We start from the raw sequence: 16,258 nt of genomic DNA, 5'->3' as shown, positions 1-16,258 counted from the left end.
TATCTATCTGAGACCAATTTCTATTTTTTTCAGTTGTGCGCAATGGCTATAAATACGAATACTAAATATCACTAAAAACACTTGTTCGTTGCTATTCCCTGCATCTCATTAAGCCGGAAAAGTTCAAATGACGCACTTACGGAAACTAAACAAAGACTTCGTATTAATAAAAAAAAGTTTATAAAAATTTAACTGTAAATCTCTTTGAAAAACGTATAATATCCTGCATCGTTTGTTCTTAAAATATATCGACTTATAATGAAAAGTAATTGTCAGCATTCTTAAATTAATGCGTGTTGTAACATCCAGCAAGCAAACATTATCATCTCGACAGCTGACGTATGGAATGTAGTCTGTTATTAGGTGACGTCGTTGGGAATACTCCTTTAAATAAATGTTATGATAAAGCTTTGCTCTATATTATCAACTGTACCAATTTAATGAGATATAAGACGTAACTTGAAAACATCGTGCTTACGTTTAGGGACAATTCTATAGAGCCTAATTCGAGGTAGCGCTCACTGGGTCCTGAAATGCAGACGTTCTACATAGGACGTAATAAACGACGTTTTGCCGTTGTAAACAGAACGCAGATCACGTCTAAAACTCCCATAGGTGTTTAATAATTCATTTCTTTTCAATGAAGCATTGTATTGATAGCTGCCGTCGTCGTAAAGCAGTACTGCATTGGCTTTAGTAGCTTCGGTTGATTTGCTGCCCATATACATCGCAAGTTAACAAACGATAAAACATCCATCAAAAGTGAATTGGAAATAGACCTTTATAATGCATTAAAAGCATGGGATGAATGGAACTCGAACATTAGCGCGTCTAGTTAAGTTGTTTTTGTAAATAGTCTGTAGAACTGTTATACTTAGTTTTAATTTTGCCTAGTACTAATAAACTTATATATTATTGAAAAAACAAATTACTGGATGTTTCAAAAAGACATTTCCAATTTGAAGATAAACTTTTTTCAAACACTCGTGCACTTTAATTAAATGTGTTAATTAAAAAGCGTTAATAATTTTACTAGCATAACAATACAAAGTCTAGTAGGGCAAAATATTGGTGTTCGCTCCGAGTCGCCCAAGTATTTCATATATGGAGAGCTTCAATTCTATCGATAAGTTCCACAATCCACATTTTCGAAAATGTCATAAATGTATCAAAGACCTCTTTTGTTGAATTTTAACAACATAAGATACCCTGAATTACAGTAGAGAGAATATCTTCCGATTTCTACCAAATCTACGACGCGGAAATGACATGAAAATGACTACAAGTGTGAGGAAACCAGTAATATATATAATTTGTTTTACATACGGCTCTGACTTTCTTTACCAAAAGAAGTATATAATTTCCACCCCTGTTGCGAAACTGTGAAAATTATAGCAGTATTACCCCACGTTCGCGTCGTAGATTTGGTGCATCTTAAACTCACTAATTGGGCGGGGAAAACACATTTTAATAACAATAGAAAATTATATTTCATATAACGAATAAACTAGCAATTTTAACATTAGCCGAAGAAGCCATATGTTCAGTTTTAGAATGGCTGTCTTACTGAGCATTTGTTGTGCGTTAGTGTTCATCTCAAAAATACTTCAGCCGGGAGAATGCTTGGTCGTTCAAGCCTTATTTCGCAAACTTGATGGTAAATATTTAGCAAATCATGTCATCGAAACGAAACACACTGAAACCGAGCTAGAATGCAGTATGCATTGCGTTGCTCATGGATCATGTGTGTCGGTTAATTACAAAACCTCTGGAATCGGGAAAGGTCGATGTGAGCTCAATAACAAGACACTTCAAGACGCATCTGACAATGATGGAAGTACGAGTCACCCTGAGTTTAAACATCTTTATATAATAAAAAAGGTGAGAAATCAATTTACGTACCCAGCTAAAATTATCTAAGAGGGAAATTTTAAGTACAGTTAATCGGAGTTTTTGTATAGTTTTTGTCTCTGAGAATTATTCTGCTATATAAACCCTTAAACCCCCAATGACTCTACAAAAATTAAGAGATTTGAGAAACGTCCGGAAAAATGCAAGAAAATTAATGAAAAAGCTAACAGCTACAGTTTTCACCTTTACATAGATAACCCCGGAGCCAATTCCAAGCAACCCACAGCCGTCACAAAGTCTCTCAACAGGTACGATAATATAATACAATAAAAACTATTCCGATCCAAAATATGCCTAATGTTACGATGGTGTGAAAATAGTTAGCAATAAATTGTATGAAACTTATTATCAATTTATTTGATATAAACGTAATCTTTAAAACAGATTGTTTACTACCCCGCAAACCTATAGCAGCAAAGTAAAACAAAGTTATCTTAATTTATAGGTATTTCAACACATGTCAGCAATTCTTGCACGATTTTACGCACAAAATACCCTTCAGCTGAAAGTGGAATGTATTCCATAAAACCACAAGGACTCAACCTAACGGTTCAAGTATTTTGCAACATGACTTCAAAGAATGGTGTTGGTGTGACAGAGATTGGACATGACAGTGAATCAAGAACACTTGTGACTGGATGTTCTCCTCCAGGTTGTTACAAGAGAAAGATTCAATATGACGTTTCCATGGAGCAGATTGTTGCCATTATCAACCAGTCCAAGAATTGTGAGCAGTTTGTAAAATATGAATGTCATCCTAGCAAATTGTTCACAGGTTCTCGTTATGGTTGGTGGGTATCACGTCAAGGTTCACAAATGAATTACTGGGGTGGAGCGGCAGTCGACAGTGGAAAATGTGCCTGTGGGATGACCAACAGCTGTGCAGGTGGAGGAAACTGTAATTGTAACACGAATGAAAACACATGGCGTGAAGACAGTGGATACCTGACGGACAAAAACACGCTGCCTGTTACTGAACTGAGATATGAAGAGACTGGCGGAAAATTAAGTAGTGGAAATAATGAGCGTGGTTATCATACACTGGGAAAGTTACGTTGTTGGGGTTAAGAGATGGAACATAAAAGCTCATGTGACTTTAAAATATGATCATGTCACCAAAATAACTAAACTTTGATAATCAATACTTTCGGTTGTCCTAGACTGATCGCATGTTTTAGTTTTACAATATTATGAAATATTATAGACTTCAGTATGCATAATTTTAAAGATCGGTCTATCACAGAGTCGAGATTTGGAACACATCCGACTACGGATTAATTCATATAGTAATATGATAGATGTTGAGTGTTTTTTATAGACAAGACTGTATTAAGTCTTCAACATGTAGATGGAAATATTTCATTTCATACAATATACGGCATGCGTAGCTTCCTCCAGCACTCTTTAATGTACCTGGATTGCTTTCATTATTATTTAATTACTAGTTTATCTACACATTGCACAATGCAGTTTTATTCTTCCGTCATGAAGAAAATAAAGTTCTTTTTAACGAAACACAAAGAATTTTTATTGCAACATCCTTTAAAGTCACTAATAAAGATTTTTCGCTAATTCATTCCTAGAACATTTTATGAAATGCTTCGTATTTTCACTAAGGGCCCGAGAACGAATTTGGGTCCGTGAACTGGGACGGGCATTCGCATTCGACACCCACGCTACCTCCTTGAAGCATGTCACATTTACCCCTACAAATTTTCATTTCTGTCATTTTTACAATATTCGAAATTTAATTACGGTTTCCAAAGCAAGACATCTTCAAGAGTGTAATTATTTTTTAAGACAATAGAATATTCCCATTTACCTCGACTCTGAAATTACACAGAGCCACCAAGATTATTAAAGTAATTGAATGGGAAGCCTGTCTAAGAGTTTCTAGATGAGTAAACATTTCAAGCACCAAAGGCAAAGCATGTAAAATTTTCATTTAAATTAATGAAAGTCCTTTGGACGTCAATTTTGTGGTTAATCGTATTATTCACACCTAGCTTTACCAGAACAATACTGGAAATATATTAAAGTAATATTGTTACTACTTGCCAGTTAACTTTTTTACCGCAACCTAAGAAACATAATGTTTTCTGAGATAAAATTTTTCATTATATGCCACTTATCAAAGCAAACCGAACAACAAGGTAAACAACGAGATATCTATTCATAAAACATATAATTTCTAAAGGTTACATGTCCACGTAGGCCACACGTGATTAAAGTTGTTATTTCCCATGAAATAACGTGTTATCTTCCTCTGCAGGGGGTCAGATGAATCATTGGGGTGGAGCGGCAGTTGACAGTGGAAAATGTGCCTGTGGAATGACCAACAGCTGTGTAGGTGGATACAAATGTAATTGTGACAAGAATGACGAAACATGGCGTGAAGACAGTGGATACCTGACAGACAAGAACACACTGCCTGTTACTGAACTGAGATTTGGAGATGCTGGCCAGAGATTAAGTAGTGGAAAAAATGAGTCTGGTTATCATACACTCGGAAAATTACGTTGTTGGGGTTAAGAGATGGAACATCAAAGCTCATGTGATTTTAAAATATGACCTTGACACCAAAATAACTAAACTTTGATAATCAATATTCGTTAAACTAGACGCTTGTATAACCAAGACTTTCGTTTGCCCTAGAATCGCATGTTTTAGTTTTACAATATTATGAAATATTATAGATTTAAGTATTCATAATTTTAAAGATCAGTCTATCACAGAGTCGAGATTTGGAACACATCCGACTACGGATTAATTCATAGTAATATGGTAGATGTTGAGTGTTTTTTATAGACAGGACTGTATTAAGTTTTCTACATGTAGGTGGAAATATTTTATTTCATACAATATACTGCATGCGTAGCTTCCTCCAGCACTCTTTAATGTACAGTACCTGGATTGTTTTAATTATTTGATTAATAGTTTATCTTCCACCTTGCACAATGCAGTTTTATTCTCCCGTCATGAAGAAAATAAAGTTCTTTTTAACGAAACACAAAGAATTTTTATTGCAACATCCTTTAAAGTCACTCATAAAGATTTTTCGCTAATTCGTTCCTTGAACATTTTATAAAGTTCTTCCCACTGAGCTATATAATAATTCCAAAGAAAGAAACATGTCTCAAAGCAAGAAAGAAACATGTCTCAAACAGACTATGACAGCGAAGGTGGAGATTTCCAAGAGGATGTCTCGACCACTTCCAGTCAGCAGTCTGAAAGTTCGGCGACGACGACTGACTCAGAATCTGAAGAAAAAATGGACCCATGGATGCCGCTTATAGAAGAAGCAATGCAAAGAAGTAATAGAGCTTTCGAAGAAATGCAAGAAAGCCTTGTAAACAGTGGTTTTGATGAGCACTCTGCCAAAGGGAAAGCTTTCTCGAACATCATGCCTAACCTTCAGAAAGAATTAGAAAATATTTATATGGAGCGCCTTTTATGGATGAGACAACTAAAGAAAGACCCGATACATAAGAAAATAATGAACACAAAAGATGCATTTGTTGAAAACGATGATTTTGATCCAAAAGAAGCAATAGAAGCTGCTATTGATAAGAGAAAGTTTCTTATCAAAAGACTTTTGAACGAATACAAGTTTGAAGATGAATAGTAAAATAAAGAAAGCGATTTAAAAGGTTTACTAATAGAGCGTTTGTTGAAGAATCCATGGCAAACGAACAAAAAGGGATACGAAATGAGATTTTGATGTATTACAATTTATTGCTGTAATTAATCGTTAGATGAATAAATGTTAAAAACGCAAATCTATATCTGTTTTAATACAACTATTTCCGGCGTTTAACCCCCACACAGCAGTTTACCCCGTGCTGACACTTCGGTTTCGGGAGCTCTAATCTGTCACCCTATTGCCAAAAGTTACACGGATTTTTACGATCGCAGCAAACAAAGAACGGTCTCCCAAAGTTACGTTTACTTAGATCCTTCACAGCTTTCATCTTGGTCGGTCTTTGGTGTGTAGAGTGAAAACAAAATTTTAGTGTGAATCGGAAAAGATAATTTTGATTAATATAGTTTAGGTACTTTACGACTATTAAATAGATGGTAATTCATGATACGATTAACTATTGTTCTATAATCACTTAAACTAGCGGTTTGTTGTATTGGCTGGAGACCTGCGGGAAGCATTTGGCAGCCGACGCATATCAACATTGTCCTAAAGTTGAAGTAGAAGCGTACGGGTTATGGCTGGAGAGAGACAAATGTAATCACAAGCAAAAAAAAAACCTGTTCCCTTCAGATTATTTAAGAAATGAACTCTTAAAATGAACGAACAGTCCTAGTAGGATTGAAAGAAACATTCTCATAATATCACATAATAAAATAAACAGTCCTAATGCTATGGAAAGAAACATACTATGAAAATGTTGACATACTAAATGTGTATAACCTGACAAATAAAATATTTTTCTCGCAAATCCTTACTGTGTACTTAATTACGGTTTAATAACCTCACACTCTCACCCTGCGTGGAGACCACGCATAACTTCGGGAAAATCAGCCTCTGAATACTAATTACCCTTCAGTTCTACCCTTTGAATACTAATTCCCCTTTCTATACTTTGAATACTAATTACTTCCGTTATTGTATGGGGGGGGGGGTTACCTACTTATACATCGCAAGTCAACAGACTATAAAACATCCATCAGAAGTGAATTGGATAATAGACCTTTATAATGAATTAAAGGCATGGGATGAATGGAACTCGAACATTAGCGAGTCTAGTTAAGTTGTTTTTGTAAATAATCTGTAGAACTGTTATACTTAGTTTTAATGCATGACACGTGTTAAAAAGCGCTGAATTGTTAATAATTTTACTAGCATAACAATACAAAGTCTAGTAGGACAAAATATTGGTGTTCGCTCCGAGTCGCCCGATTATTTCATAAATGGAGAACTTCAATTCTATCGATAAGTTCCACATTTTCCAAACAGAACGTGTAGATCACGTCTAAAACTCCCATAGGTATCTAATAATTCATTTCTTTTCAATGAAGCATTGTATTGATAGCTGCCGACGTCGTGTTCCCGTCCTACATGCTTAAGGTCCCTATTGATAACAGTACTGCGTTGGCTTAAGTCGATTTGCTGCCCATATACATCGCAAGTTAACAGACTATAAGGCCTGTGTTAGACGTCGCATTTTAATCGCGTCGAATGCAATTCAAACAATAGATAATGAGATGATAAAACTCATTAAACTTCATTATCATCTCATTATCTATTGTTTGAATTGCATTCGACGCAACTAAAATGGGCCTTTAAGGCCCCCACACACAGGACGCGAATTGGCAACGCGGCGCGAATTTTCAACGTTTTATATTTTTCAAAAGCAAATAAATTTTAACTTATCAAAATTTTCTTGTAGATTACATAAAAATAATAAATTTTGATTGCTCTAGCGTCTATAGATTCTACATTTTGATCCCAGAATTTAATTTATATGCTTCTGAAAACTGAAAATTCGCGTCGCGTTGATCAGAAGTGAATTGGATAATAGACTTTATAATGCATTAAAGGCATGGGATGAATGGAACTCGAACATTAGCCAGTCTAGTTCAATAAGTTGTTTTTGTAAATAGTCTGTAGAACTATTATACTTAGTTTTAAAGCCGGTTTTCCACTGGCGTTAATTGTCGCGCGAAGCGACATTTTACTTTTCTTTCGGAGCTGTCAACTGCAACCATCTGGAACAAATTGCTCAAATACAAAAGAATAAAGTCGCTTCGCGCAAAAAATATCGCTAGTGGAAAACCGGCTTAATGCATGATTTTAATTTTGCCTAGTACTAATAAACGTACATATTATTGAAAAAAAAGATTACTGGATGTTTCAAAAAGACATTTCCAATTTAAAGATAAACTTTTTTCAAAACATGCCGCTAAGCTAATAGACCTCTCTTATAATGACATCAAACGCGGAAAGTCTGATGTTACACGAAATTTGATTGGCTCCACAAACCTATCGAGCCAATCACACTTCGTGTAGCATCACACTTTCCGCGTTTGATATCATTATAAGAAAGGTCTATTCACTGTATGGCTTGTCGCTGTTTATGAAACCAGCACTCGTGCACTTTAATTTAAATGTGTTAATTAAAAAGCGCTGAATTGTTAATAATTTTACTAGCATAACAATGCAAAGTCTAGTAGGACAAAATATTGGTGTTCGCTCAGAGCCGCCCGATTATTTCAAAAATGGAGAATTTCAATTCTATCGATAAGTTCCACATTTTCGCAAATTTCATAAATGTATCAAAGACCTCTTTTGTTAAAATTATAACAACATAAGATACCCCTGAATTACAGTAGAGAGAATATCTTCCGATCTACGACGCGGACGTGACATTAAAATTGCTATTAGTGCGAGGAAACCAGTAATATATATAATTTGGTTTACATACGGCTCTGCCTCTGACTTTGCTTATCAAAAGAAGTCTATAATTTCCACCCCTGTTGCGAAACTGTGGAAATTATAGCAGTATTACTTCACGTTCGCGTCGTAAATTAGGTGTTTCTTAATTAAAGTCGCTAATTGCGCGGGGAAAACACATTTTAATAACAATATACAAAATTATATTTCATAGAACTAATAAACAGCAATTTTAACATTAGCCGAAGAAGCCATATGTTCAGTTTCAGAATGGCTGTCTTACTGAGCATTTGTGCGTTAGTTTTCATCTCAAAAATACTCCAGCCGGGAGAATGCTTGGTCGTCCAAGCCTTATTTCGCAAACTTGATGGTAAATATTTAGCGAATCATGTTATCGAAACAAAACATGTTGAAACTGAATTAGAATGCAGTATGTATTGCGTTGCCCATGGATCATGTGTGTCGGTAAATTTCAAAACATCTGGAATCGGTAAAGGTCGATGTGAGCTCAACAACAAGACCCTTCAAGACGTATCTGACGATGATGGAAGTACGAGTGACCCTGAGTTCAAACATCTTTATAAAATCATAAAAAAAAAAGTAAGACGGCAAAAAAAATTTTTCTAACGGAATATAAACCTAGCGAAACATTTTACTAAAGTTTTCTGCAATGCTTCTCCTGTTCAAAGATTAATTTGTGTCTATAGTTATAGTTAGCAACATTTCCAATAATGCAAGCAATTAATAATATTCTTGAATGAATGCATGGTAAAGTTTAATTTCAAAACGGCTTAATACAACAGTGTTCTTCTTAACATAGATAACTGAGATATCTTCTTCTTCTTAATATAGATAACAAATGCCACACAGACATCAGGAAATTTCTCAACAGGTATGATATGCGAATTGAATTTAAAGAAAAACCATTGTCCAACGATAAATAAATGAACTTCCTTTTAATCCCCGAAAGAAACAGGTCTTTTATACTCCACAATGCCCGTTCTATACCTGCATGTACATCGTCTTGGACTTCATTTTCGAAAAATTAGAATTCACTCAGAAACTGGAATGCGGATTTATTTTCGGAACATCCAGAGCTTAGTTTATAGGCAGAGCTTAGTTTATAGGCAGAGCTTAGTTTATAGGCAGAGCTTAGTTTATAGGCAGAGCTTAGTTTATAGGCAGAGCTTAGTTTATAGGCAGAGCTTAGTTTATAGAGATTAAAATGTATATATATATAATGTAAGTTGAAAAGCGTATATAATTATTTAAGGGTGCGTTGAATCCATATAAAGCCCCGTGTATATACTAAATGACGTTCAAATACTTTTAAAAAACATTGAAGTATTTCTAATGTTGTATTGTATTCTTGTATATACTTTCCCAATCAGTGTCAGGTAAGTCTTAAGTTGCGGCGAATTCATATAGTTATGCATTGTCTACGTTGTTAGTTAACAAGAAATAACTGAGGTTATAAATTATAAAATATACTTTTTGCTAATTATACTTGTTCGTTGTCGTGATGCTAAAACTTATTTGAGGTGGTTTAATAAGCTCCCGACAAGTCTCTTCGTTTACTCGTGAAACTAACCCATCGACACGACAGTTAAAAAACACGTAGAAAAAAGTTTAGAAAAGAAAGTAAAAACAACTGATGTTCAACATGCAAACCTACTATATTTCATTCCGTTCAAGAGAAATAAAGAAAAGAAATGTTAAGGATAATGGCTGATATATTTGTGTGTAGAACTTCGACTTAATTGCAAAGTCATCTTCAGACACAAGCCTCAATTAATTGAGTGTAAAAATCTTCCGTATAATAATGCGTCTGACGGTAACCCATGCATTCCTATAGTTAAAGATACAACATTGATTTTTCATACCCAATATACATTTGTCATAATTATCTTCAAACGCATTCCAGTGGTAACAAAGTCCTTTTTTGAATTCACAGGTATTTCGACTCCAGTCAACAAATCTTGCACGATTTTACACACAAAATATCCTTCAGCTGAAAGTGGAATGTATTCTATAAAACCACAAGGACTCAATTTCTCTGTTCGAGTATTTTGTGACATGACGTCAAAGAATGGTGTTGGTGTGACAGAGATTGGACATGACAGTGAATCAAGAACACTTGTGAGAGGATGTGAACTTCCAGGTTGTTACAATCGAACGATTAAATATAAAATTTCCATGGAGCAGATTGTTGCCATTATCAACCAGTCCAAGAATTGTGAGCAGTTTATAAAATATGAATGTTTTGCCAGCCGGTTGCTAGAATTTCCCGATGTTTGGTGGGTATCACGTCGTGGTTATCAAAGCAAACGGTTCATAGGGGGTTTTGGTTGGTGGGTATCACGTCAAGGTTCAAAGATGAATTACTGGGGTGGGGCGGCAGTCGACAGTGGAAACTGTTCATGTGGAATGAACAACAGCTGTGCAGGGGGAGGAAACTGTAATTGTAATATGAATGACTACGCATGGCGTGAAGACAGTGGATACCTGACAGACAAGAACACGCTGCCTGTTACTGAACTGAGATTTGGAGATGCTGATGGTCATGAATCCAGTAACGGAGAAAGAGAGTCAGGTTTTCATACACTGGGAAAATTACGTTGCTGGGGTTAAGAGATGGATTCATATGATCTTGTCACCTGAATTAATTCTAGTAATAACCTAACTTTGATAATCAATATTCGTTAAACTACTGAGACGCATGGTAACCAAGGCTATTCGTTTGTCCTAGAATCGCATGTTTTAGTTTTACAATATTTTGAAATATTATAGATTTAAGTATTCATAATTTTTAAAATCGGTTTATCACGGGAGTCGAGACTTGGAAAACATCCGACTTCGGATCACTTCACAGTAATATGGTAGATGTTGAGTGTTTTTAATAGACAAGACTGTATTAAGTCTTCAACATGTAGATAGAAATATTTCATTTCATACAATATACTGCATGCGTAGCTTCCTCCAGCACTCTTCAATGTACCTGGATTGTTTTAATTATTGTATATGCATGTTGTTTACCTGCAGACTGAAGTCTTATCGCTTGTCATGAAAATAAAATTAATCACAGCATGAATTCCACACCATTAATACACAAATTTGCCGCCATTGTACAGTAAAATTAATCATGGATAACTGTCAGTTATGGAAAGTACAGTTTCTCGAAAAGTCCATATAAAAAAATCTCGCGCGCAATTGTAGAGCATGCATGCATGCAAGTCATCTGTCCGAGAGCAGACTATACTTTTCACATGCTACCATTTTTCCCTATACGGTACCGCGAGTACACAATAATTTCATGCTATAAGTTACAACGTGTTGAGATATGCTCTAAATATTCTAAATAAGGTTAATTGACATAGCTGAACCGCAATGTTATGTATATATGTATATAAGAATGTAATCTCTGGCTACCAGAAATACCAACGTAAAAATAGTTGTTGCATGAACCAAAATTGTAAACCTTGTATGGTAATGAAATGTAATATGTCAAAATAGTTAACATAGATATCATTCTGTATATATATGAGTGATTTGTATGATTAAAATACTTCCTTTGTAAAACTCCTAAGTTGTATGTTGTGCTTCGTATTCAAGAAAGAGCGATGGCAACGGTACAAACCCTAACACAACAAGTAGACTGAGTGCATAATAGATAAAATGAATTCACCGGGTGTATCTATGGCAAGGGGCTTACATGCACCCAGTTCAGGGGAACTGTACGTCTCAGCCCCTGTTCATAATTCGTGAAGTTTATATAATTTCATTGTCTGAATCTATTTTCTAGCTAATTGACTATGATTACGTGAAAAAGTTTATTGATTTCTTCACCTTTCAACCGCCATTCCTATTTGCACCTGTTAAAATTTAAAAGCGGCGGCCATTGTAGCATTGTTTGACTATTTCCCATTTTAATATTTCCACCACATGCAGATAAAGTATACCAATAAACCACATCAGTTTTTGAAATTCCGAAAATATACGTACGTACCCTTGTACTCAAAAGACTAACTTAACATATTTATGTAACGAATCGTTTTATCTGAAAAAACACTGACCACTTGTTAATATCTGAATTAATTCAAATAATTATAGTCGATGCATGTAGAAATGAATTTAAGGCTCTTTTTAACTCATCGCAAAATCAACTGCCAAGCTCGCTGCAAGCGTTTGCATCTAATTGAAATAACTTTCAAGCATTGTGACTTTCAATTTACTCGTATATATAGCGAACTTGCGAGTTAGTTTTTGAGTATATAAACAGAAAAGTAAATAAAGCAAATGCAGTACGTACAGCTTTATCAATAACACACTACATTCCATTTGTAAGAAGTGAATCATGGATCCGAAAAAGTTGGATCTGTGTACGGGCTTTTAAGAGTCTTTCTACAGGACTACATTAATAAAGTCTTCTTCGGACAGGTCTATTTCATTTCATACAAGATACTGCATGCGAAGTTTCCTATATATCACCCTCTTAATAAATGTCCCTAAATTGTTTCAATGTTGTAATAGTTATGAATACCCTTTTTTGAAAAGTGTATCAAATTCTCTCGCGCAATTCGAGATTGGCATGGCTTGACTTTATTCCTATACTGATTTGAATATTTCCCCTTGCAGGTATCATAGTATACCAGTAAACGCCATTTATTGAAATTCCAACAATACTACACTCAAAGAACACCTTGTAACATGTTTATCTAACAAATTATTTCATCTGAAAGGGCACTGACCATTTGTTAATGTCTGAATTTAAAGTAGTATAGTCAATGTCGGAAATGGACTTTTCAAGTCTTTTCTGTCAACAGGACTATATCAAAGTCTTCTTCGGACAGGTCTAGCTTCCTATATATCACCCTCTTATTAAACACGTCTCTAAGTTGTTTCAATGATTGTATGTATAGCTAATTTTTGCACGTTTTCTTATTTTTCTGTCGCGTTAATAATATATGCATTATCATCTCTTCAGCTGACGACATTATCATCTCTTCAGCTGACGTATGGAATGTAGTCTGTTATTAGGGAACTTTTAAAATTAAGCATGTAGGACGGCAACACGACGACGACGTGGTTGGAATACTCCTTTAAATAAATGTTATGATAAAGCGTCGTTCTATATTTATCAACTGTACCAATTTTATGAGATATAAGACGTTGAAAACATCGTGTTTACGTTTAGGGGCAACTCTATAGAGCCTAACTCGAGGTAGCGCATACATACTAATGATACTATAATATAGGACGTAATAAACGACGTTTTGCCGTTGTAAACAGAACGTAGATCACGTCTAAACCTCCCATAGGTATTTAATAATTCATTTCTTTTCAATGAAGCATTGTATTGATAGCTGCCGTCGTCGTGTTCCCGTCCTACATAGGTCCCTATTGATAAAGCCGTGATAAAGCTATACATCGCAAGTCAACAGACTATAAAACATCCATCAGAAGTGAATTGGATAATAGACCTTTATAATGCATTAAAGGCATGGGATGAATGGATGTTTCAAAAAGACTTTTCCAATTTAAAGATAGACTTTTTTCAAAACATGCCTAATTGCTTGTCGCTGTTTATGAGACCAATGACTCGTGCACTTATGTGTTAATTAAAAAGCGCTGAATTGTTAATAATTTTACTAGCATAACAATGCGAAGTCTAGTAGGGCAAAATATTGTTGTTAGCTCCGAGTCGCCCGATCATTTCATATATGGAAAGCTTCAATTCTAACGCTGAGACTAAGTTCCACATTTTAGCAAAACTCGACTTCTCTCTACTTTAAAATTTTCAACTAGCTGCAGGTAATAAATGTATCAAAGACCTCTTTTGTTAAAATTTTAACAACATAAGATACCCCTGAATTACAGTAGAGAGAATATCTTCCGGTTTCGACTAGACTTTGTTTTTTGCGCGTTGTAATCCAATAATTGCGCGTAGAAAACACATTTCAATAACAATAGAAACTTATATTTCATAGAACTAATAAACAGCAATTTAACATTAGCCGAAGAAGCCATATGTTCAGTTTCAGAATGGCTGTCTTACTGAGCATTTGTTGTGCGTTAGTTTTCATCTCAAAAATACTCCAGCCGGGTGAATGCTTGGTCGTCCAAGCCTTATTTCGCAAACTTGATGGTAAATATTTAGCGAATCATGTCATCGAAACAAAACAAGCTGAAACTGAGTTAGAATGCAGTATGCATTGCGTTGCTCATGGATCATGTGTGTCGGTTAATTTCAAAACCTCTGGAATCGGTAAAGGTCGATGTGAGCTCAACAACAAGACCCTTCAAGACGTATCTGACGATGATGGAAGCACGAGTGACCCTGAGTTCAAACATCTTTATAAAATCATAATAAAAAAAGTAAGACGGCAAAAAATTTTTTTCTAACGGAATACTGATAAACCTAGCGAAACATTTTACTAAAGTTTTCAGCAATGCTCCTCCTGTGCAAAGATTAATTTGTGTCTATAGTTATAGTTAGCAACATTTCCAATAATGCAAACAATTAATAATATTAATATTCTTGAATGAATGCATGGTAAAGTTTAATTTCAAAACGGCTTAATACACTGTATTCTTCTTAACATAGATAACTGAGAAACCAATTGCAACAAATAACATGCAAATATCAGAAAGGATGAATGCATGACATGGGATAAGTATTGATTTTTGCTACAAAAATGCAAGAGAATTAAACAATATTTTTCGATCATGCATTCTCAATTACAAATTACTTTAATTTCCTTCCAAGCATGACGGTTTAAGTGTAGGTTTAGAGAGAAGTATTGGTTTTAGTGTCAATCGTTTTATCCGAGCTGTCGTTTTCGCGTAAACTGCGGTGCGTGGTGACCTGTAAAGTTTACACACTTTAATTAAAAGCCCAAACGAAGCTAGCTTAATCAGGCTGCAGGTAGTCGTGCCAATCTACTCATGCAACTGTCATAATAAAAACGCCTTCATCGCCTTATTCGCATAAAACCCGTGAATAAATTAATAATCTAGTTCTTCAGTAGCTAGCTAGCACGTCAAGTGCACGGACTCAATGGAGAAAAAAAATAATGTGAAACATTCGGAGAAAACTTATACATGCATGCCCAGTATACAACCAAAGAAGAGGAACTGCATGGCGAAAAAGCCCTCGATCCACACGACTCTAAATTAACACAAAATTAAAAGAACTGAGAAAGGTCGCAAAAGAGGCAATTAGGCAAAAGTGCCGAAAAAAACTATTAGCATGAGTATTTACGACACAGTCTTCTTTTTTATAGATAACCCCGAAACCAGTTCCAAGCAGCCAGCATTCTTCACAAAGTCTCTCAACGGGTATGAAATATTAAGCTATGCACTGTATATAGATACCAACAGTCCCGCGCCTGCATGAGAACTCGTAAGAATAATTTATGTTTTCTATAGAAACAGATCCCAGCTTTACTTTTGAAATATAAAATTAGTTCATTTGTATCATTTGTGCTTTATAATATATGGTATATATTTTAACAAAACTTTCCAGGTTTTTTTGTTTTTCTTGCTCCAAGGGTGGCATTGAAATTTGTGTTTTTCAGCCCATATGAAAATTTTCTCAAAAGCTGCCCGGCAGTAGAGGTTGCTATGAGTCTACGGATAGCGCAGTTCCAAAAGAAACATTACAACCCAGAAAACCGTTTGCATATATAAAACTAAAAATCAAACTGAACAAGAAAATAAAAAAGTAAAATACTTTTATGCACAAAAATGTACCTGATGTTATAATATAATATGATGTGATAAAACTAGTTTATATGAAAGGCATAACTTGGTTCAGAGAGTTTCAAAAAATAATTATTAATTCCATGATATACATAACCTTTAAAATAGCTGCAATAAAAACCTAGTAACTAAGACCGCTTTTTCTTAATTCACAGGTAGTTCCATTCCTGTCAACAAATC

General features: G+C 35.0%; 2 protein-coding genes across 2 annotated transcripts; both read left to right on the top strand.

Annotated features, from left to right (window-relative positions):
• Positions 1-1,719: 1,719 nt before the first annotated feature.
• Positions 1,720-4,443, top strand: LOC114517634 (neurexin-4-like). The gene is made up of 4 exons (XM_028537419.1): positions 1,720-1,881; positions 2,105-2,159; positions 2,414-2,809; positions 4,262-4,443. Exons 1-4 carry the CDS (start codon positions 1,720-1,722, stop codon positions 4,441-4,443), a joined length of 795 nt encoding a protein of 264 aa, XP_028393220.1.
• A 5,896-nt stretch (positions 4,444-10,339) lies between these two features.
• LOC114517633 (neurexin-4-like) lies at positions 10,340-10,948 on the top strand. Its single transcript, XM_028537418.1, has one exon. It carries the CDS (start codon positions 10,340-10,342, stop codon positions 10,946-10,948), a length of 609 nt encoding a protein of 202 aa, XP_028393219.1.
• Positions 10,949-16,258: the final 5,310 nt, after the last annotated feature.

The sequence above is a fragment of the Dendronephthya gigantea genome, unplaced genomic scaffold (genome assembly GCF_004324835.1).
Source record: "Dendronephthya gigantea isolate DGI-Jeju-01 unplaced genomic scaffold, DenGig_1.0 000009F, whole genome shotgun sequence".
NCBI lineage: Eukaryota > Metazoa > Cnidaria > Anthozoa > Malacalcyonacea > Nephtheidae > Dendronephthya > Dendronephthya gigantea.
This window is presented reverse-complemented; position numbering and strand designations above follow the sequence as displayed.